General features: G+C 51.6%; 7 protein-coding genes across 7 annotated transcripts; 4 read left to right on the forward strand and 3 right to left on the reverse strand.

Moving 5' to 3' along the window:
• Window positions 1-810: 810 nt before the first annotated feature.
• Window positions 811-2,212, forward strand: BDV38DRAFT_44638 (uncharacterized protein). The gene has a single exon (XM_032063365.1). It carries the CDS (start codon window positions 998-1,000, stop codon window positions 2,099-2,101), a length of 1,104 nt encoding a protein of 367 aa, XP_031915609.1. The 5' UTR covers window positions 811-997; the 3' UTR covers window positions 2,102-2,212.
• Window positions 2,213-4,331, reverse strand: BDV38DRAFT_44637 (major facilitator superfamily domain-containing protein). The gene has a single exon (XM_032063364.1). The coding sequence runs from the start codon at window positions 3,884-3,886 to the stop codon at window positions 2,324-2,326; it is 1,563 nt and encodes a 520-aa protein (XP_031915610.1). The 5' UTR covers window positions 3,887-4,331; the 3' UTR covers window positions 2,213-2,323.
• Window positions 4,332-7,197: 2,866 nt separating this feature from the next.
• Window positions 7,198-9,988, forward strand: BDV38DRAFT_44658 (putative MFS transporter). The gene is made up of 3 exons (XM_032063366.1): window positions 7,198-7,652; window positions 7,712-9,541; window positions 9,611-9,988. Exons 1-3 carry the CDS (start codon window positions 7,457-7,459, stop codon window positions 9,796-9,798), a joined length of 2,214 nt encoding a protein of 737 aa, XP_031915611.1. The 5' UTR covers window positions 7,198-7,456; the 3' UTR covers window positions 9,799-9,988.
• Window positions 9,989-10,996: 1,008 nt separating this feature from the next.
• Window positions 10,997-15,592, forward strand: BDV38DRAFT_241699 (putative sensor histidine kinase/response regulator). Its single transcript, XM_032054043.1, has 5 exons — window positions 10,997-11,570; window positions 11,629-11,767; window positions 11,829-13,096; window positions 13,161-14,875; window positions 14,952-15,592. Exons 1-5 carry the CDS (start codon window positions 11,239-11,241, stop codon window positions 15,200-15,202), a joined length of 3,705 nt encoding a protein of 1,234 aa, XP_031915612.1. The 5' UTR covers window positions 10,997-11,238; the 3' UTR covers window positions 15,203-15,592.
• Window positions 15,593-15,865: 273 nt separating this feature from the next.
• On the reverse strand, window positions 15,866-18,529 carry fluG (extracellular developmental signal biosynthesis protein FluG; the record flags this gene model as incomplete). Its single annotated transcript, XM_032059416.1, has 2 exons — window positions 15,866-16,095; window positions 16,168-18,529. The coding sequence occupies 2 exons, from the start codon at window positions 18,527-18,529 to the stop codon at window positions 15,866-15,868; spliced, it is 2,592 nt and encodes an 863-aa protein (XP_031915613.1).
• An 858-nt stretch (window positions 18,530-19,387) lies between these two features.
• BDV38DRAFT_291265 (NAD-dependent succinate-semialdehyde dehydrogenase) lies at window positions 19,388-21,226 on the reverse strand. Its single transcript, XM_032061701.1, has 3 exons — window positions 21,105-21,226; window positions 20,962-21,049; window positions 19,388-20,892 (listed from the first exon to the last, which is right to left on the reverse strand). Exons 1-3 carry the CDS (start codon window positions 21,132-21,134, stop codon window positions 19,511-19,513), a joined length of 1,500 nt encoding a protein of 499 aa, XP_031915614.1. The 5' UTR covers window positions 21,135-21,226; the 3' UTR covers window positions 19,388-19,510.
• Window positions 21,227-21,758: 532 nt separating this feature from the next.
• On the forward strand, window positions 21,759-22,437 carry BDV38DRAFT_280905 (uncharacterized protein; the record flags this gene model as incomplete). The annotated part of the gene is made up of 2 exons (XM_032059417.1): window positions 21,759-21,813; window positions 22,034-22,437. The coding sequence occupies 2 exons, from the start codon at window positions 21,759-21,761 to the stop codon at window positions 22,435-22,437; spliced, it is 459 nt and encodes a 152-aa protein (XP_031915615.1).
• Window positions 22,438-23,064: the final 627 nt, after the last annotated feature.

Consider the following 23,064-nt stretch of genomic DNA (forward strand, 5'->3'; position numbering starts at 1 on the left):
TCAGAATGAAAACAATACTTAATACCCTACACCACCAAAAACGGCATCTCTTTCCCATAACTATACACCAACAATCCTGCAGAAAATCCAGATGACGACACCCAAGTGTCTCCAAATCTTCCAAACCGGGCAATCGGAGCCACGAGGGTGCGTAAACCTTCCCCAAGAGAAAAAAGTAGGCCGATCAGAATCAGTGACGGCGGGGATATCATGAGATTTCCCCGCATTCTGCACTCCGCATTTTCCCCGGATCTTTGAATACTGCCGGAGATGTCCGAAAAAGGAAGTTTTGGGCTCTATGGATATTTTCCCGGGGGTTGTTTTCTATATACTTGCTAGGTAGGAGGTTTCGGGAGAGTGGGGGAGGGATTAAGTGCCTGGGTTTTTTTATTCTTTTTTTTCCCTCTGTTTTCATGGCTGGGTTGGGGATTGGGGTGGTTGTATGTACAGTATAAATGGGATGATGTTTCCTCTTGTCGGTAGAGGAGTTTCTATGGTTGTGGTCAAGGGAAGTGGATCAAATTTACTCGGAGATTTGGATCAGTATCTAACTTGGCAGTCATGGCTCTCATAACCCGTTTGTTTATCTTATACGCAGCATGCCTCACTCTCGCCTCGGCCATAACCCTCAATTCCTTCCCCAATAAACCACGAGTCTTCGTCCTCTCGGATATCTCTAATGAACCTGATGATTCTGAGTCCCTCGTCCGATATCTCACCTACAGCAACCAGTTCCAGACGGAAGGCATCGTGGCCACGACATCAACTTGGCTCAAGAATGAAACCGACCCAGATGCCATGCTCGACATCATCGATGCGTATGAGAAGGTCGTCGACAATCTGAATCATCATGCCCCAGCGGATTCACAATACCCATCCGCAGAACATATGCGGAGTCTAGTCCGCGCAGGGTCTCCGGTATATATACATCCCCTAGGGTTCCCAGTCCCCCTTCCATTTCACATCAATATTACTAACACACCAACAGGTCTACGGTATGGCCGCCTTAGCCCCCAATGCCACCTTCAGTGCCGGGGCCGAACTCCTCCTCGACCGCATTCAAGCTACAACAAACAGCAGCTCCCCTCTCTGGGTCCTCGCCTGGGGCGGCACCAACGTCCTCGCGCAAGCCCTCGTCAAACTCCACAAGGACAATTCCCCAAACAAAGCCGCCACCCTGCGGAAGAACCTCCGCATCTACACCATCTCCGACCAAGACGATACAGGCGCCTGGCTCCGCCAGCAGTGGCCAGATCTGTTCTGGATTAATTCCATCCACGGCTGGAACCAGTACTATATGTCCACCTGGGCCGGGATCTCTGGTGACAAATTCTACGGCATCGACAAGGGCGGCCCCAACAGCACACTGGTAGGCAATGCCTGGATCAAGGAGAACATCCAAATCGGGACCTTGGGCGCCGCCTATCCTAACGTGGCATTTACCATGGAAGGTGATACCCCGACGTTTCTCTATCTCATTCAGAATGGACTGGGGGTACCGGAGCACCCCGAGTATGGGTCGTGGGGCGGTCGGTATCAGCTGGTCACTCCCAATCAGCATGGGCTAGGGTTCAGACATTACTCAGATGTGCAGGACCAGGTGGTGGGCGTGAATGGGGACACTTTCAAGTCGAATCATGCGACGATTTGGCGGTGGCGGAATGCGTATCAGCATGATTTCGCGGCGCGGATGCGCTGGACCTTGACGGATGATGTGACGAAGGCGAACCACCATCCGCTAGTGAAGGTTAATGGGCGTTCGGGCTTGGAGCCGGTCGAGGTTTATGGGGTTGCTGGGTCGGAGGTGGTCGTGGATGCTGGTGATTCGGTGGATCCGGATGGGGATGAGTTGACGTTCAACTGGATTTTCTATCCTGAGCCCAGCACCATCAACGGCGCTCTGGATGTGAACGTGACGACCTTTGGGTCGCGTGGTGAAAAGGCTAAGTTGCCGGTTCCCGTTATCAATAGGACCTGTGAGGCAGGCATCGAGCATTGTGATCTGTTCCATTTCATTCTGGAGGTTACGGATTCGGGCTCGCCGCCGTTGACTACCTATCGTCGGATATTGTTGCATGTTGCTGAGTCTGGTGGCAAATAGCCAGGGCACAAATTGCTATAAGTTATAGATGAATGATGCGATGCGACTTGGGTTGATTTTAAGGAAATGACATGTTGGTGCGTGTAGTATTGGTATCGTGTACCAGCAGTAATACCTATTAAGTAGGAGTACCCCGAATAGCACCTAACGCCGTCCGATCAAAGATACACCCCAGGGAGGATCATATAGATCCAGCAGTTCGCCAGCAAGTCAAGGTTGTAATTACTTTTTCAAGTCATCTGAGGATACACGTTCCAAACCCGCTTCTCCGTCCAAGTTCTCATTATAGAGCATCTTCGGATTGAACGCCAGTGATCCTCGCGGCACGAAAGTGGATACCAGCACCAGTCCTGATATTATCGTAAATTGCACCGATGCGATATTTTGGATGGCTGCATATATATTGCCCCCATTCTCAGATCCTCCAGTGTCGCTGTATACCTGGTCAATATAGCTTCCAAGGATCGGCGAGGTGATGGCGTAAAGGATAATGTAGGTCGAGTACAAGAAAGCCATTACCGCCCCCAGCGCAGAGACATTTTGCGTCTTCGATTCGACTCGTGCCAGCGTGGCTTGGATGTACGCCGCCAACGAGACGTCGCCAGCCGCCCACCCAAACGAGATGGGAATAAAGGTAGCGGCTGCCATCCAGGCAGCGCTGACCTGCATCGACGGTCGCCAGAATGGTAGGTACCATGTTATGAGGAGCATGACGGCATCTAACCGGAGCCAGGGTACCGGTGTTGTCACCAAATTCGTGAATAGGATAACGAACAGTGCGCCTAGAAGCTCCCCTAAATTCGATCCACCCACGATAATCTGTGACCAAGCGGCATTCCCCAGGTACCGACGGGCAATTGCGGGTGCCACGGCATTTTCCAGGTAGCGGTGAGCATACAACGCAACGGAATACCCGGGAACCAGCCAGATAAACTTGCGCGACGTGAAGATGATCCGAGCACCAGTCCAGATGGACTCAACAAAGAGCCAGAACCCAACCGTGACCGCTTTAATGTATGGCGGAGGCTGGTGTTCTAATACCGGCGGATCGTGACTGCGGAAGGTTTCGTCGGTGAGGAAGAACCAGGCGATAGCGGCGAATGCAAAACAGATCGGGGTGATCAAAAAAGAATAGTTGTTTCCAAAGAAAGGTATCAAGGCTAATGCCGTGCAGAACGCGCCACTGGTGCCGGAGACCTCATAGAATATATGCACTAAGGCGTCCAGGTGACGTAGTTTTTTAACATTTCCCCCGACAATATCGCGCGGAATGACACGGCGCATCAGTTCCACCATGCCATAGGCAATTCCCGCGACGCAGTAGACTGGGATCATGCCATCGGTATTGTACCGGCCGTAGTAATGAAAATCATGGTCGGGGTGGTGATCGCGAAAGCTTGCCGGTACAAATGTACCCCCGGTGCTAGCGTCGATGATGAGAAGAAGGGCACTGAAGAGGGCGAAGACTAATACTGCGCTAGAGAGCACAACCCGAGAGGGGAATCTCCGAATGAGCGGGGCGATCAAAATGGATCCGATACACTGGCAAGCTTGGTTGAGGCCCACCATGAGCCCAACTCTTTGAAAAGTCTTCGCGGGCGTCTTGGTCCGCATCGCATCATAGTCATAGCGATTCGTCGCCAGGGCCACGATAGAGCCGTTGAAGGCCTCTAGACCGAACTTATAGAGCATAATCCCCAAGATGTAGAAGGCCACATTGCGTCTCTCACGGGGGGTGAACGTATACCAGCCTTCCCGAACAGCATCGACGAAAAATGGCGCCATAGCTTCGGCTGTTCCATGGTACTATGGAGGCATCGCAACTCCCCAGGGAAGATCGCCGGCAGCGACCTGAGACAGTCACGACGATATAAATCATCATGGTGTAGAGGAGCACCTTTGGTTCATCTCACCACCCATTGTGGCTGTAATTGTCAAGCGTTGCTGCAACTTGGCAGCAATTCCCGGAACAAATCCGAAAGCGACGTTAGGGCACGTTGCAAGGTGCCAACCGCAGGCAAGGGTGAGATGGCTTAAGATTTAATCATGGCATTATGCATAATAGAATTCAGGCACCGGGCGAGCAAAAAGCAACCAAGCCTTGGCCCCAACCCGTCAAGGAATCGAAACACGCTTTCGGGCCACGTGCTAGGCGATCCAAGAACAGCTAGTCTCATTTCCTCGCAGGCCTGAGCTTTCAGGGGTCCATCCTAGAATCACCTCTATCCCCAATCAACGTCAACTATACGAGCACGGTTCATCTTGTAAGGTCCGTTGATGGGGCTCTCCAGAATCACCGAAGTTCCTACTTCCACCGTGCTACCGGCCCGTAGGTCCTACATTAAACAATGATATGGACAACAGGACTAGACCTCATTCACCCCATCTGATCTATGACATTCTTAGGCTATATAGTCACTCATTGACTGTGTCCTGGCTGACTCTGAATAGTGTGGGGGTTCTGATGCATGGGTATCATCGGACCCCCTACGAGCCAAGTTAGAAACCACTGGGGATATACCATAGCAAAGTCGTGTGGGATTGGAAAGAATAGCTACGCTCCTGACTTACAGGCAACTGCAGTTTGACCAGTATTTCGCCTAGAACCTAAAAGAGCTTCGAATTGGGTTTCAATTCCAACGTCGCTAGGTACCGTTGTGTTATGTCACCCAGGGCATGTATTGTAACAGCGCGTCCCCAGCCTCGGACATCCTTCTCTTCCCACATTGTCTGCTCTCAATGGATAGGTTAGATCTCCTGTTCTGTTCGTGTTGTGAACACTTTGACAGATCCACCTACATTCTCCCGGAGCAGGCCGTGAAGAAACGACTCAGACCCGGTGGACTGGCGTACAAAAGACACGGACCTCAGTTCGCTACGATTGCGCAGTATGACAATAATGAGCTGCGTGCCCTAGAACTGGTTCGCGGGGAAACGAATCCTCCTATACCGAAGCTCATACACCAGGGCAAGGAGTATGTAGGATAGCATTCCATCCAATGGGTATTCTTTTAGCCCCGGATCTCAGATTGTATTGGTCCAGATTCAATGTCTTCGAGCGAATTCCGGAGTTTATAGTCTTCGAAGGTAACGCATGGGAGCAGATCTCCCCTCGCTAAAAAGATGGTATCCAGCTTTTTCACGATCGACTTCCTCGCCGGGAACCCTTGCCATCCACCGAGGCGTTTCTCGGGGCATACCAGGAAGAGTGATCTCTTAGTAATTAGATCAATCCTTTAGCAAACGAAGTGCTATCGCATATAGATTAGAACCTCTCGAACACTGTACTGCATCCAATCTGGACGTTGTTGCCGGCGTGATTGACTGTGAAATGACGGCTTTCTTCCTAAACGGTGGGAAAAGTATCCATCGGTCCGATAAGAGACGCTCTTTGACCACCGAGAACTTTGTAGGGTTGATCCCATCAGCCTTCAAATGGTAATGCGTGCAACTAACATTCGCCGTTAGTTGCTTGCCAGAGAGGCACGAGAAATAAATACTATCTGTTTGCGATAATTGTATCCGTTGAAGATATATATTACCAAACACATGCTGGTACATCGTCTTTCTCAAGTCCATTCCGCTTCCGAGGTGTTAGTACTTTTAGTACTAATCATATCGCCTACAATTCATCGCATTATCTGGCTAGATAGCGTTCTGGATCGAGTGTTTTCGTTACCACGAGGATGAGCACGAACCCATAGCAGATGATGGTGCCATGTCACGGGATCTGCTGTTCAGGTGGACAAGGTCGGGTGGAGCCTCTCTGCATACTAACAAGTAAGAGGAATTCGTATTGTCCGAATATCACTTGTGCGATGACGACATAGTCTTGGTACGTTATGGCGTTTGGAGCACTCTGTCAAGCAAGACGACGTTGGAAAAGTTTTATGCGTTGGCTCACGATAAGAATTCTCCTACGAGTTCCTTCCTTCGCTGCTCGTGAACCCCCTAATCATAGACCGCTTTCTCCCCCACCATGCGAAAGACGGTGCTGCAAGATGACGGAATTTGGTAAATTAGCTCAAGATCTACCAGGATGGGGGGGAAATCATATGACTCGAGGCAATGCCAATGGCAGCCCGATGATCTCTTTAGCCCTACTTTTCGGTCGAAGTTTGTCTGTAGGATGCATGCGTTATGTGGGGTCGTAACCGTGAGCTGCCCGCGCCGAACACAAACTCGAGGCATATTAAACGACGGTCCCAGAGAAGGCCTTACTCGTTGTTTTCCCATATACAGACCCTTGATTATCTTTCATGTTCTGTTTTGTACCTTTTGATTTTGTTCTTTCTTCAGAGAACAACTAAAATACGTGCAAAAAAAAAAAAAAAAAAAAAAAAAAAAAAACGAAAAAGGAAAAACAATTAAAGGAAAAACAAAAAAAAAAAAAGAACAAAGAAGTAACATTGGTTAAGCCAGCCTCACCTCATTAAAGAAGGTTAGCCAGAAAACTAGTAATCATGCATCAGCTTCCTTGGGACGACGCCCACATGTCCCCCCTCCCAACCCAATAATTCGGCGTTTGCCTTCTTCCCCATCAATAGTAAGCCTTTAACTGGCTGAACCACGCCCAATGGTGGAAAGAGAATGTTTCGGAATTACGCCAGCCGAGACGAGAAATGCTTCCCGCATGATATTCCTCCAGAGCATCGCCTGTACTCCATCCTGTACGGTGTGCAGATCTCGAGTTTAAACGGCGATTGTTCTTACTCGTTATCGACTACTCTGTACCTCCAAAGTACTTCGCCCAACCAGCGAGTGACCGGCGGACCCACGAGTACCGTTGAGGTACCCTTCCCGTGCCCACCGCCTTCCTGGAGAGAACTGATATGACACTACATAGATTATCTGTCGCTTATTTTTTTTTTGTTCTGATTAGATTTTAATTACTCCATACTCCTCCTTGGTTTCGCCGTCTTCACTGGCGCGTGACGGCTCACCGACTCTATTTAATCCTTCATCATTTTCCCCCGGTCCCAGAGTTCCTTTGTTCTTTTTCTTTCTCAGCTATGGGGTGGCGTTATCCCTGCAGAGTCATCGGTTGAGGTCTTATCTCGTGGGTCGTGACCGAATTCCCTGACCTGAGAAAAGGAGGGAGTGTGGCATGTCCTCGAGTTAGACACTATCTTTGCCCTTCGGAAAATTTTCATCTATTGCAACACGGGTTAGAAACATTGTACGACATCAGAGACACAATCTCAACCCCCTACAGCCCGGCCTCTTCTTGCCTTCTTCCGTGACCTTGATACCAGGATATCCCGGGCAGATCAGAGCATCAAATCAGTTGCTGGTCCTACTGATACGTTTAGTTTTTATCACGAGCACTGAGACATTTGCGTTGCTGCAATAATTATGGCTACAGAAGCAACAGCCTCTCCCGGTGAGCAGCCAGAGGCTAGCTCTCAAAGACCATCCGCAGGTCCCTGGTGGAAACGAGTATTGAAGCCTTCGTCTGCAAATGACGCGGAGGTCAATCAAGACAGTATTAACTATCGCTCCAAGTCGACCTTGGGAATTCTCAGTGACAAGCAAACCGATGAAGTACCTGGTATGTTCTCTTATCAACACATCTCGACAGCTTGAGAAACCCACTGACAGAGGCTCTAGGAACGGTTCTTCTGCTATCGTCAAACCGCAATGAGCCATTAGGGCTGAGGCACCAGCCGCAGCGGACATCCCGCTCATCCCTCCCATCTCCATATCCCCCGTCGCGTTCATCTTCGCGTACCTCGGCAAAAGCTCGGCCGTCGAAGAAGAAGACCGCGGATGGACAGATCGTCTTAGACCCTCAGCCTGAAGATTCGATGAACGACCCGTTAAACTGGCCGGTCTGGCGTCGAGATGCCGCATTGTTATCGCTGGGATTTTATTGTCTGATGGGAGGTGGAATGACACCGATCCTGGCCGCTGGTTTCACGCAGGTCGCGGATACTTATAGCGTGTCCACGCAACAGGTGGCCTACACCACAGGTCTGTATATGTTGGGTCTCGGCGTGGGGTCCGTCATCATGTCGCCGACCGCGATTTTGTATGGAAAAAGGCCGGTCTACCTTCTCGGCGCCACCCTTTTCGTTATCTCAGGCGTCTGGTGTGCCCTATCTCCGAACTACCCCAGCCTTATCGTTGCCCGCGTTTTCCAAGGCATCGCAGTAAGCCCGGTAGAGTGTCTACCCTCTGCGACCATTGCCGAGATATACTTTCTACACGAACGGGCCTATCGGGTTGGGATTTATACCCTTCTCCTCTTGGGAGGGAAGAATTTAATCCCTTTGGTGAGTGCTGCCATTATCGGCAACTTGGGCTGGCGTTGGGTGTTCTGGATTGTCTCCATCGTGGTGGGAGCTTGCCTGGTCTTGTTGTTTTTCTTTGTTCCGGAAACATTTTGGGATCGTACGCCGCGCCCTCGTGCGCGCAAACGTCCACATTTATATCGGAGCGTGTCGGACTTGGTCTCTCATGGCATTCGCGGGCGCCCGACGCATGTAAAACGACTTGACGATCATGCCCCGGAGGCTGACACCGAATCCGCGCCGCCCAAGAAGTCCAAGAAGGGCCACGTCGGATTCGTAGAGAACCCTGACGCGGAAAGTTATTCACCCGACGAAAAGGAGGCGGCGGCAGACCGTGACCGTGTCTCACTAGCGCCGGATGCCCCAGGCGAGGATCATGTACACTTCGCACACAACTCCGATCCGGAAAAGGCCGACGGGTTTCTACAGCCTCCTGCTCCTGCCGCTCCTGGCCCCGAGCGGCCATCCGAGCTGGGAGTTAGCCGCCACGCCGCCTTATCTCCAGCCCGCAGCGATTCGCTTGATCCTAGCGCACCAATGAATGGATCCATGCACTACACGAATTGGCTTCGGGAGCGACCTCAGATGCCATATCTACACTATCTCCGGGTTTGGAACGGTCGAATCTCCCATGACAATTGGCTGCGCGTGGCCGCGCGCCCGTTTATCCTATTTGCCTACCCAGCTGTGCTGTGGTCGGCAGTTGTTTACGCGCTCTCGGTCGGATGGTTGATTGTTCTGTCCGAGTCCGTTGCAAAAGTCTACGAAACGCGGGATTCCTACAACTTCACGGCCTTGCAAGTGGGACTCGTGTACATCTCGCCATTTATCGGAGGCTTGCTGGGAACTGCCGTGGCCGGGAAGGTATCCGATGTGATTGTCCGATACATGACCCGACGTAACGGCGGCGTCTATGAACCAGAATTTCGGCTGGTGATGGCGATCCCCATCGCCCTATCGACGACGATAGGTCTCATGGGATTTGGATGGAGCGCGGAGGAGCGGGATGCGTGGATAGTGCCCACAGTCTTTTTCGGCGTAGTTTCGTTTGGATGCTGCCTGGGTAGCACGACGTCCATCACGTTCTGTGTCGACAGCTATCGCCAATACGCAGGCGAAGCGTTGGTGACCCTGAATTGGAGCAAGAGTGAGTTCCCTTACGATGATTCCATGTTAATCTATTCCCTGGGTGCTGGCAACTAACAACCGCTTCCAGATGTATTCCACGGGCTGATCTTTTCGTTGTTCATTGTCGACTGGCTAAACGCGCAAGGCTCTCAAACCGTGTTCTTAGCCCTGGGTGGAATTCAATTGGGATGCCTTCTATTTACGATCCCCATGTACATTTATGGAAAGCGGCTTCGGATGTGGACCGTCCGTAAACGCCTGATGGAGAAATGGTAGACCCTGCTTTCGACGCAATCTTTGATGAGTTATGATTGGACATATATAGGTCATGGACGTTCCAGTACATATGCATTGTTACGTCCCTGAGTCGTCATGATGTGCATGATACATGTCGAGCTAGTATATATATAGTATAGAGTGATATCAACTTTATCTGTTTGAAACTGTCTTGGGCAACTCACATGATCGAACTACGATGCGTTACTTAGTAATTCCGGAGAATCAGCCTCGTTGATTGGACGCCGTAATGGACTGACTGAACCATGGACACCGCCGCGCATCATTGGGATTCTAGAACGCTTAGTCAAGACCCATGACAGGTGCCCCGCCTGAGGCAGCGATCGAGAGAGGGTCTCGAGAGAGTCTCGAGAGAGTCAAACAAGCACGAAGCCAAGCGAGGGACTAACGGGGACTGATCACAGTTGATAAATCATCGGCATAAACATCAGCCAGTGGGATTGGCAAGCTCGATTGAATTAAATTGAATCGTGCATGCATGACAGGACCTTTAATAATAAAGGCGCGGAGCTCTGCGATAAAGCGGAAGGACTAAAGCTGCCAACGCGTCGATCTGGCCGTTCAGTGGTGGCATTTTGGACCGAAAACAGGGTGGCCTGGAACTGCAGGCTCCACTCTTCCCCGACATAGTTTAGTGCCTGCAGGTGATCCAGTGAGAAAACATGTTGGTCGGATGTCGTTTCATCATCTTCCTCCACTGCCCTGCCTGAGTCCCAATCATCATAACCGTGACGGAGGACAATTCCGGGTCTGCGCCATCTGAGATCGTATGGGTCTTGCGTTTTCCTTACCCCTTACCGTGCCAATGGTCGCTTACAGGTACCTCCAATCAGCCGGCGTCGCGGGGAACCAAACCGGCATCATGCTCGGATTGCCATATAATTTGGCATCCCAAACGTGGATGATGTCGCCTTGTCCGGCTGGCCCTTGTCATTTGTGCGATCGTCTATCGCCACTGACCCAGTAAATCTTCCAATATGAGGCAACAGGCGTCCGTTCTTTTTCCAAGGTCTTTGTTCCCTTACCGTGGGACTTGTACCCTCAAAGCCACGACGCTTGCTCCATCTACTATCCGCCTCTTGGCACATGCCGCGGCCTGCATATTAAACCGGTTTCCTGTCTGGGATATTATTCATAAAACTCATTTCAGACCCCCGGTTTCAACCCTTGTTTACACTTTTTTTTTTTTTCTTTCTTTTTTTTTTTTACTCTCTCCCTTCTGGTTCTTTCCGCCTCTTTTCCCCTCCCATCCTCAGTCTTTTAGGCTCTATTCTTGCGCCACACCCAATCCAACCAACAACAGTTCCGTCCTAAGAGAAGGGACTGACGATGGAGTGCGACTGAAGCAATTAGACCGATTTAACCTTTTTGCGTCTTTTCACCCCTCTCATTCCGGCCGTTATCTCGTTCTCGGCAGCCATGGAGTCCAACCACAGGAGCGATGACCACAATACCGGTCGCCGAGTTCGTGAGCTGTATCGCTACTTTCAACCGGAACGAGTTCTCAGTGGGAACCGAGCCTCCAGCAGCAATAGCTCGCCTTTCTTGGCCTCGGCTCCAATCCAGGATTCGTCTCTCGCTACACCTCCGTCGCCGTCGATCTCTTCGCAACCACCGTTACCGGGCCCCGTCGGCGCAGCATCTGCGGTCGTGCCCGAGGAGGCCCTGGTCCTGGGCAACCCCAATACGACGTTGTCATCCTTCGCGCAGCTGGCAGCGTTGCGCCTTGATGTCGAGCGTGTGCTGATTAGGTAGGGGGGACCTTTTCCTTCTGACCGAACTGCCGTTGTTAACCACTGTGCTATCTAGTGTCTCGGATCGCAACTCACAATTCATCCTCGCACAGTCAATGCGGTCGTCCACTACATCAAGCAAGCATGATGTGCCAGGAGATGCGATCTGGAATGGCTGTAGCACCATTTCAGCCGAGGCATGGAAGATGTGTGCGGTATGTCTCATTGGTCGGGAACACTTTATTCACTCACTAATTAGACCGTTTTCTCGTGTAGGCTACAGTAGCACTCGGTCCTTCGAAAAGAGAGGAGGGTCAATGCAAGTTTTTGGTCATTGATGATCTAAGTCAACATGACGAATACAAGAGCCTGTCCTTTGTGCGCGAGAAACCCAACTATCGATTCTACGCAGGAACCCCCTTGACAACGGAGACCAATATCAATATCGGCTGTCTCTTTGTCCTGGACACTAAACCCCATGATGGGCTGACCGACACCGACAAGGAGACGATGAAAACCATGAGTATACTTATCATGGACTATTTGCGAGTGAGCCGTCAAGCTTCTGAGGGGAGACGTGCAACTCGGCTATCTCGGGGTCTCAGCTGTTTTGTGGAGGGTAGTTCCAGTCTTGTGGATACATCACATCCTTCGTATGCGGGAAGCTTCGCCGCGGTACCGGGCACGCCCCAGTCTTCTAATCTGAGGGCGAATCACCTCTCGGTGGGCTCTCTTAACAGTTTCGAGCTCCCTTCGCGGCGATCCCAGAGCAGTGATGCCCGTTCGACCAGTTCCATGTCAGAGGGTCGAGGCGATTCCGGCTTGTCGCCACTTCCAGATTGGTGGTCGGGTAATCGGGGGAATCAGCGGCTGGAGGAAGTTCATGGCAACTCCTGGGCCTTTAAGCGGGCGGCAAATTTGCTGCGTGAGAGTCTTGAGCTCGGTGGTGACGGCGGTGTCATTTTCTTGGAGGCGGGCAATACGCCAATGCTCGATATGGAGAGCGGCAGCGACTGTTCCGCGGAAAACAGCTCGCCGGCTCCCGTATTGGCTATCTCAACAAACGACGATCCGTTCGCGCCAGGACCGGGTAGTTCCAATCTCTACCCAGCATCAAATTTCGATACCAGTTTTCTGCATCAGTTGCTCCGGCGCTATTCGAAAGGAAAGCTGTGGTCCTTCCACCGAGATGGGTTGGTGTCAAGCTCCGACGACGAAAAGCCTTCTCGGAGTCGCTCTCGAGCCACCAAGGCCCCCGAACTAGGCCGGGGTACGGGAAAGAAGAGGAAGTCCCTGGAAAACTCCATGCTGAACCTCTACTTCCCCAACGCAACTCAGGTTCTCTTCGTGCCTTTGTGGAACGCTGCCAACTCTCAATGGTTCGCTGGTTGCTTTTGTTGGAATACGGTCGAAACCCGCGTCTTTAACTCGTCCGTGGAGCTGAGCTCTGTCCTTGGATTTGGATCTTCGATCATGGCAGAGTACAGCCGGGTCGAATCGCTTATCTCTGACCGTCAGAAGGGGGACTTCATCGGCAGTATTTCGTAAGTATATCCACAATATCTTTAGTCTCGTAGGCCGGCTACTGATTGGTATCTCTTAACACAGACATGAATTACGCAGTCCCCTGCATGGTATCTTGGCAGCGGCTGAGTTTTTGGGCGGCACAAAACTGGATGACTTTCAGGGTTCCCTCCTGGAAACCATCGATGCATGCGGCCGGACCTTGCTGGACACGATGAATCAGGTCCTAGATTATAGTAAGATTGTGTCTTTGGAGAAGTCTTGGCGGCATATCAAGCGGGACAGAACAATACCGTCCGACTACCGGGCGCTCGATCGGCTATCAGCTCATTTGGACACGTATGTATCAACAGACCTAGCCCTTTTGACAGAGGAAGTGGTGGAAGGCGTGTGCCTGGGGCATGCGTACGGCCAGAAGTCCACTATCTCATCCGATCAGCCTGTTGTGGTATCGCCTACGGAGGGACCAAGCGACAAAAGCAGTCTCTCCCCATCCCGGCCTGAAGTGGATGTCGTCGTGAACATTGCACAGAACGATTGGGTCTATCAGACCCAACCGGGAGCTCTACGGCGCATTATCATGAATGTGTTCGGTAACGCCATGAAATATACAGATTCAGGCCGGGTGTCTGTGCGACTGGAGGTGACTGAGGCCGAGGGTCGTGGTCGCCGGTCAGGCATGGAAGAGTTGGTGACCCTCGTTGTTTCGGATACCGGAAAAGGCATTTCGGAGGAGTTTTTGCGCGGGCGCCTGTACACTCCATTCGCGCAGGAGGATACGTTGGCCGTGGGAACTGGTTTAGGGCTATCTATTGTCCGGAGTCTTGTGAAATCGTTGAATGGTCGCATCGATGTGAATAGCACGCCTGGTGAGGGGACTACTGTAAAGGTCACCCTGCCTCTCTTGCGACCGGATGTCGAAGATATCGCCGAGGACCCGCTAACCCCGCGGTCACCATCCGTAAAGGATAAGGACAGCCCCACCGAAAGCCGCCTCTTACGAGACCAGCATGCCGGTCGACGGGTTGCCATCGCCGGTGTGGAGCCAGATGAGGTAGCAAGCCATCCTTGGTGGTCTATTATCAGCTGCTATCTGACCGACTGGTACGGCCTCGAGCTGGTCTCGTCGCCTCAGGCCCCTGTCGACATCATTCTTTCTGATGGAGCCATTTCAGCTGCAGATCTGAAGAAGCAGTTTGTAACCAGAGTTCCAGCTCTCGTCCTGCTCTGTAACAAATCAGTTGACCGAGCTACTAAGCTAAAAGAGTGCTCTTCTCTCGCCAGCATCGTCAATATCATCCGCCCGCCATGCGGTCCACATAAACTTGCCCGAAGCATCCGGAAGTGTCTTGATTCACACGCTGACAGCATCCCAACCACGAGGTCCATTGTCCTCCCGGAACGTCCCAAGTTCATACCCGACGGCAAAGGCGGCTTTGAGTCCGAGTTCTCCGATGATGCGGCAGATTTAACACCAGACGCCACGAGCAGTTCGGGCGCATCGTCGTCCCTTGGATCAGCACACTCCCCCACACACAGTGAGATTCCAGGAGTCCTTCCTACCATCATGTCTCCTTCTTCAGTACTGGATCCATCGCCGTCCGAAATCAAGGAACTCGAACCCAAGCCCCAGCGCCTCGCGCGTGTCCTGGTTGTGGACGACAACTCTATCAACCTCAATCTCATGCTGACGTTCATGAAAAAACGCAATTTGGCTACGCTGGACGCTGCTGAAAACGGTAAAGTAGCAGTCGATGCTGTTGAAAGGCTTCAACAAGGCTATGACCTGATTTTTATGGGTAAGTTGTGTTTGCCCCCTTTGATTACCAGATTCCTTGGTTGGACAATTAGACAAATTCTAACCCAAACGAATAGATATCTCGATGCCCGTTATGAACGGCTTTGAAGCGACGAGGGCTATCCGAGCCATCGAGAAAGAACGCGACTGTTGTACCCCCGCGACGATCATCGCCCTGACCGGACTCAGCAGCTCTCGCGATGAATCGGAAGCCCTTACTTCCGGCGTCGATCTGTTTCTCACGAAACCGGTGTCTTTCAAGGAGGTCTCGCGACTCCTGGAAGAATGGGCAGAGAAAGGCCTAGCAGACCGGTGTTTGTCATCATAATTTCTTTAGACCTGCGGCGAGTGCCGAGTTTTTTTTGGATTGAAATCACGCGTTGCATTTGTTTTGCATCTATCATGGGCGGCTGCTTGATAGTTTTTGATTCTTTCATTGGATGTGGATATGTTTTTAGATCTGTCACGAGTGATACCCTTACATCATGATAATACACGAATCATATGTTCCTGCGCAGACGGTATTCTTTTTTTGTAGCCAACTTGGAGCGTTGTTCTATTCTTCATCCTGTCCTGGCATACATTTTTATTTAAAAATTTAGATCTGGTTTTTTGTCTGTTTCGTTTAACGACGCATTCGCCATCAAGGAGGCATGTCGAAGCAATGTAGAGCACAAAATTACATCTACGATCAAACAAATAAATACCCCCCTTTCACTAACATCCCATGAAATCAATACCGATTCTCAAGATCATACAACATCTAACGCTATCTAGACCAAATCCTGTCTTCCTTAGCAAAATATACAATCCTAACGACAGGGCTCCAGTAATACTACAAGAGAACATCTCAAGAGAAACCAAGGTATCATTCATGAAGCGTAGTAATTAAATAATCTATCCTGGATATCATAGGACATATGCAGATATATGCCATGTCATCAGACGAAGGTATTCAAAAAGGCAAGACATAGCTATACATGAATCAAAGCTAATAACGCTCAAGAAGCCATGTTCTTCTAGTAGTTTCGTCCATAGCGAGTAAACGTTTACTTTCGATGCGCTTGACGCTAGTGTAGTTGTTGACGACGGTTTCGCCGATGATGCTCTGCAAAGCGGAATCTGCCTCCAGGGCGTCTAGACTTTGGGTGAGAGATTTGGGGAGTTGGGTTGTGATGCCCAGGGCTTCGCGCTCGGCTGGGGGTAGTTTGGCTGCGTCGTCTGTTGTGATTTTGTTAATTTATCTGATCTTGAGTTTGGGGCATTGTAAGTTGGGCCGGGAGGTGAACTTACGGATACAGTCCTTGACAGTGAGAGGGAGGTTCTCCTTCACGCCTAGATACCCGGCGGAGAGGAAGGCGGCGATGGCGAAGTACATGTTGGCCAGTCCGTCGAGCGTCTTGATCTCCCAGTGGCCGGGAGAGATCTTGCGGATCGGGGTTTCACGGTTCTGCGTGCCCCATGTGACCCATTCGCTGCCGGCCCAGAGACCTGATTTAACGCGGTCATAACTGACGTCCTGCGACAGAGTGAATGCCGCCAAGGCTGGGTAGTGGCGCATCACACCGGCGAGGAAGGCGTCTTCGTGGGTAGGGGGCGCAATGGAGACGTGAGCGTGGGACGCCGAGCCCGCGGCGTGGGGGAGCGGACGGGGGTGGAGCGTGGCGCGGAGGCCGTGCTGCTCGGCCACACAGGTGACGACTTGGCGGGCTTTGATCAGGGTATCTACCGCGGCAATGGGTGAGCCGGGGGGCAGGATGAACTCAAATTGGCCCGGGGCGGACTCGGCGTGGAATTGCTCGAGATGGATGCCAATGGACGCGAGGGCCTCGACAATCTCCTCCAGTAAGGGGACCATCTTCCGGGTGTCGCTGGTCATTTGCGACCAGGAGTGGTTCCGGACTGCGGGAACATAGTCGGTCTCGCCCGCGTCGTTGGTGGTGGGCTTGAGAAGGATGACTTCGATCTCAAAGCCGCAAGTGACCTCCACACCGTGCTCGCGCAAGTTGTTCGTGACCCGTTGCAAGGTTGTCCGAGGACAGCCGGGCAGTGGGGCGCCTTCTTCCGTCTTCCAGTAGGTCATCACGGTGGCACTCTTCGAGTCGATTCCGACATTGCGGCGAAGACTGGACAGGTCCGGCTCCATGTAGAACTGGCCTGTGACCGACCCTTCCGGCGCAATACTGTCATCTTGCAGCATCAGTTGGGTGCAGAGACAAATGCCAACCCGACGTTGCTTGCGCACGATCTTGGCAAACTCTGCGACGGGGAACATCCGAACTCGGGTGGTATTGGTGTAGTCAATGAATTGCATCCAGATATACTTGACATCGGGATTACCCCGCATGAATGCATCGAGAGTAACGGTCGACGAGGCGGGCACGGCGTTCGCCGAAACCGGTGCCTCATACGCGAGCTTCTCGTTCAAGCTGTACGCACGGTTGGAGTTGTGGAAGAGGATGTCAGCGGCCGCTTGTTTCGCCTGGTCGACCGTGAAATCGCCGTGGTGAACATAATCGACGAAGACCGTCTCCATCACATCGCGGAATTGCTTGTTAGCCAAGTAGAAGGTTTCCGGGAAGAAATGACCGTCGGTACTCCACAGCAAACGCGTGGTGGGCACGATGTCCAGACTTTCGCGCAGAATGGACTCCTGCGCATCGCGGCTTACCATGGGGAAAACCTCCCCCAGGTCCAGGTAGACATTGGGGTATACACACGCCAGATATCCGGCTTCCCGTGTGTACGGATACGACGAGTGCAGCAATACGAAATCTACTTCCGGGTACTGCGTGATTAATGACTGCAGGTGGGCCGGGTTGGCGAGCACGAGGTCGATGTCGTTATCGCCCAGTCCAGTGTGCAACTGCAATGGTTTGTTGGGGGCGGATGCGCTGGCGGCCTTAGCGGACTGCAGGAGATTGAGCGTCTGACGAACAACCCAGTCATTCAGCCGCTTGTCCTCCACTCGGTAAGCAGACCCCTGTCCTTGGCCAACCGTACGCGCGAATGACTCTCGCAGGAGGGTATCATCGCCGTCCTCGGTAGGCTGGACGTTAAGCCCAGTTCGGTAGCAAATCACCGATTTGAACCCCACCACTGCGGGGTCGGCGATCGCCTCGGCGATACGTTGTCGAAAGCCCTCACGGAACTGCTCCCACCGCTCCCGTAGCACCGAGACGTCCCCTTCCTGAGGCCGGGTGTCATCCCGCATCAGGGTGGAAATCGTTTCAGCTGCCAAGGTCTCGATCCGCACAATCCGTTTAGTCTGCGATGTGGTGAAGCGGTCATGCCATTCATAGGATTCAATGTCTTGGTCGGTGAGGAGATCGTCGAGTAGCAACGTATGCGTGCCCTGCAGACACGCGCGAATCAGACCATCGTAGTCGCGCTGTACCCATGCGTCGCGTGCCGCCTTGACCTGGTCCCAGTCGGAGGAGGCACAGCGGTACAGCGCGGCGAGCTGTGTGGCAGCGCGGTGTAATGGTAGTGTAGCCGGGGCATTGCGCAGGGCGGATCCTTGAGCTTCTGAAGTGATCTGTTCAAAGGGATACTTGGCGTAGTTGCAGGCCTCGTCACGCTTCAAGAGGTTATGGGCATGGTTATCAATGAGGGGGTGTGTTTGAATCACGGATTGGAGGGAAGTAAGATCCATGGTTGATTAAGGACAAATTGATTATTATGATTAGGTAGAGTTTAGAGAGGGAAAAGAGTCGCAATTATAAGATAAATGATAGTATGATCATCACAGAGTACGTTTTGGAAATTGGAAAATGAAGTTGTATGACAGGCAGAGAAGTTCGACCGGCCAGAAGACCCGAGGAGTATATAAACGACCCAACTCAGGGAGGATCGATCGCACCAGAAACGAGAACACAAAAAAAAAAAGAAAAATAACAAAAATAGAAAATCAAAAAAGCAGTCGATGCTTACCCAAAGAGGCAATTCGTCAGTCTCCGAGTGTCGATCCAAGGTCGTCGAGATGGTCGAAATTGATCGCGATGTCACAATATCGGAGATGTTACCTCAAAAGAAAAGCATGCTTAGTTCAGCATCGGAGGGACGAGAGAGACTGCAAGTCCTGGCATGATTGGCAGAGACACTCGTCCTGTCACTGTCACAGGGGCAGGCACCAATCCATGCCAATCCCAAGGCGGAAGACTCGACGAAGAATCAATAAATCCTGGAGAGAGAACGAAGGATAGAAAAAGCAGGGAGTGGATGAAAAAGCAGATCAACCCAAATCCATCGATGATCACTGGATAGCTCGTGCACTATACCGCATGCGGTAATCTCTACGAGCAACGGCAACTTCCAAAGCGGTTAAGTGCCGACTTTTTTGCCCAGTTGGATCACACTAACTAAACTTAGATGCTCCTCGGATCCGCTAGACTCCATCAGGTAATTAGTGCCTGTTCGGAGCTGGACTCCGACCAACATGAGAATCATTGATCATAATTTATGCCTGAGGTCCGTGCCTTTCACGACAATTGATTAAATTAGTACTCCGGACTTATATTCCTGCATGACAGTTTCTCGATTAGACTACCTAGAGCAGTTAATTCATTCGGTTGAATCCGTCCCCAAAAGGACACCTAATCTGCATTGCACGCTGAATCCCCCTTGGTGATGCCTACTAATACTGTCCCTCAATGGTCAGCGTTCCCGTCTTCGTCACCAGATACTCATTCACGGCAACCTCCTTCCCACTTTCTTTGCCATACCCGGACTCCTTGATGCCTCCAAAGGGAGACTCCGCAGCGGAGGAGTTGCCCGTATTCATCCCGATCATGCCGGCGTCTAGATTCTCGAGTAACCTCCACATGCGATCAATATTTTTCGTGAACGCGTAACTCGCCAGTCCCATGCTCGTGTCATTGGCCAGCTGCACTGCCTCTTCCTCCGTTTCAAATTTATAGAGGGCAGCGATAGGCGCAAAGGTCTCCTCCCGGGACACCAACATGTCCTTGGTCATGCCCGTCAGGATCGTGGGCTCAAAGAAATACCCCTGGGTCCCCGTGACCTTATTCCCTCCCAGAATCACGTCCGCCCCAAGTCGACGGGCATCGTCGACCTGGCTGAGCGCCTTGTCAATGCTCCGCGGAGTGGTCACGGGGCCCATGGTCGTGTCCTCTTTGGCACCATGGCCGACGACCAACTTCTGCGTACGCTCCTTGAGCAACTGCGCAAAGCGATCATAGATGCCCGCCTGGACATACACGCGGTTGGCGGTGATACACGCCTGTCCCGCATGCCGCCACTTCAACGCCATGAGCTGATCCAACGCCTGGTCCAGATTAGCATCATCGAATACCAGGAACGGACAGTTCCCGCCCAGCTCTAACGTCAACTTCTTCAGGCCATGCGCACAGTGCGACGCAATCAATTTCCCGACCCGCGTCGAGCCTGTGAACGTCACCTTCTTCACCAATGGATGCTTACACAACGCCTCACTCAACGGCGGCGTATTCTCCAGATCCGTCGTCAACACATTAAACACGCCCGCCGGGAAACCCGCTTGCTGCGCGAGATGCGCCAACACCAGCGCTGACAGCGGTGTCTCGGGACTTGGCTTCACGATCATCGTGCAACCCGCCGCGAACGCCGCACCGGCCTTGCGCAGGACCATCGCGATGGGGAAGTTCCAGGGCACTAAGGCGGCCGCCACGCCAATGGGCTGCTTGACCGTGAACACCCGGCGATTCGGCGCCGAGGGGACGCTGATGCTGCCGTGGATGCGCTCGGCTTCACCGGCGAACCACCAGGTGAACCCGGTCGCGTAGTCGATTTCTCCGTAGGACTCGGCCAGCGGCTTACCCGTCTCGTGCGTGAGGATCTTGGCGAGGTCGGGCTTGGCTTCCCGGATGAGCGCGTCCCATTTCAAGAGCCATTGCGCTCGCTGGCGGGGGTTACTTTTCTTGTATTGCTCGAAGGCGGCGTGCGCGGTTTCTACCGCTGATGGAACGTCCTCAGCGCCGTTGGTCGGACAACTGGCCCATGCAATGTCGGTGCCGGGGTCTTCACAGAAAGAGATAGTTAATAGCTATAGCCGCGTAGCTACGTAGGCTTTGTGATCAGGTACTGTACCGACGACCTCAAAGCGTTTTCCACTCTTCGACTGAACCCAGCTGTTCCCGACGAAGGCGTCAAAGTGGAGCAGACTCGGGTCGTTCAACTATCAGCAGTCGTGCATTAGTTGGGATCCGATCGCGTACAAGGAGATTCCATACCTCGAACGGCAATTGATACTGTGTCGCCATGATGAAATCCTATGTCTGTGCGGTGGACCCTGTCGATTCTGTGGCTCCAGAGAAATGAATAAATACTGAAGGGAAAGAAAGGTAAGTCGACAGCTTTGCGACTCTCATCAAAATTTATAAGCATTTGAGTTTCTGTCAAAAACCCCGCAGCCCAACAACCCCTCATTGGATTTGCCCTTCCCTCGGCACTGGCTTCAATCACACCTCCATCCAATATCAAAATCAATTTATGAACCCATGAAATTAGATGATAGGACTTCGTATTCATACCGTCAATATATAGTCATCGTGCCAAATGATATTAATATAGGAAAATCTAAAGTTATACTGACCTATCCAAATCACTCCTGGTATATATATACTCCTACACCTCCACTCATATAATAGACTAGAACAGCCGGTTCAAAGTGGCCACAATAAATAGTTGAGAAGCTCTTAGTCAACCCAACTACATGGACCCGGCGTCCTATCTTGACTATAACTTGAAAAACCTGACTGACAGTCCTGAGACTGATTTATCGTGGTCAACCTCAAGGCAGGGAGAGATGCGTGATTCTAATATCAAGGGCCCCTCAGCAACAGCTGGTACCCTCGGTTCAACTGAAGGAGGAGTCACTGCCAGCTATGGTTGAGGTCCAGTACCCTGACCGAAGCCCCCTGGGAAGTGCAAGCACCTTCAGTAGCTCTGCTGCTGCCGAAAAAAACCAGTAGATGGGCTCCAACCTTTTCTAAACGCACAGTCGCTAGTACTTTCTCAAAAGAGGGGGGTAACATCTTCCCATGGCTGTTGATGACCGTTTCAATTCTTGGGTTTTCAGGGTTTATGTTGGCTAAGGTAAGATCCCACTGAGCCTAGATAAAGCATGCATATCGTTTGATTCTTTCCCTAACTTCTCAAGGCCCTAGCGAATTCATATCTGGACGTATTTATACCACGTCCTCTGCTGCATTTCGAGCTTCGCAAAGTTTGTTTCATAAAGTGCTCTTTTCGGTGCTCCACTTGCTTCTTCCCTGGCATGACAACGCGCCTGTAGGATACGTCCTTAGTCGATTTTCCACTGATGTCAACATTTTGGATGCTCAAGTCGGAGGCGATCGTTTCGCTACACTCAAACACTCGATGGAAATGGCTGCAGCATTGATTGCTGGCACCATCGCGAATCCATACCTCCTTATTATCACTGCAACCCTCCTGACGATGTACCTCTGGTGTGCTCGCCGGTTGAAAACCATCGCCGATCCAGGTATGGTGCTTGTCATGGATAACGGGATGATCGTCGAATCGGGCAGTCCGAAGGAGTGATGCTACCGTGATCAGTCATGTTTTCAGAGCATGGTGTACCAGGACCCGGAGCGGAAGATGCTGGAAAATATCATCTTGAATGGGAATGCAGTCGCATGATCTAACTCTGTCAGTCTGGAGTGCTCAGGTAGGTAAACTGAAGATTTCTTGTACAATGGATTTGTTACCACAGCGCTACGAGACATGTATATTAGATCAATCTAATAATCGATAGAAGTACAGCTGTACTTAAAGTTCCCTGTAACCAGTAGACTGCGAAGCAGAGGACCTTTCGTTCCGAGTTAGTGATATAGTAAGATATCCTATACCTTTATTATAGACCGACGTCGGCTGGCGCAATTTGCCAACTGCATGACAAAAGTAGGAGACTTCCGGTGTGCATACCTGTCTTCTAAGCTCACAAATGGCTTCCTATCATACGCACTGGCTGGTGGGATCACGTGGTTAGCGACTCAAACAGATCACATCTTGGTCTTCTAACGGACCATTTTCTGAGGCTATGTCTGAACTTCTACGGTGAAGAGAAGGCACATAATTGGAGTGATAGACGAGCCATGAGAACTCGAAGACGGACAGACAACAGATGTAGTACCTTTTTCGAATAGGTTCAACTTCCTCGGCTTCTCG

The sequence above is a fragment of the Aspergillus pseudotamarii genome, assembly GCF_009193445.1.
Source record: "Aspergillus pseudotamarii strain CBS 117625 unplaced genomic scaffold BDV38scaffold_15, whole genome shotgun sequence".
NCBI lineage: Eukaryota > Fungi > Ascomycota > Eurotiomycetes > Eurotiales > Aspergillaceae > Aspergillus > Aspergillus pseudotamarii.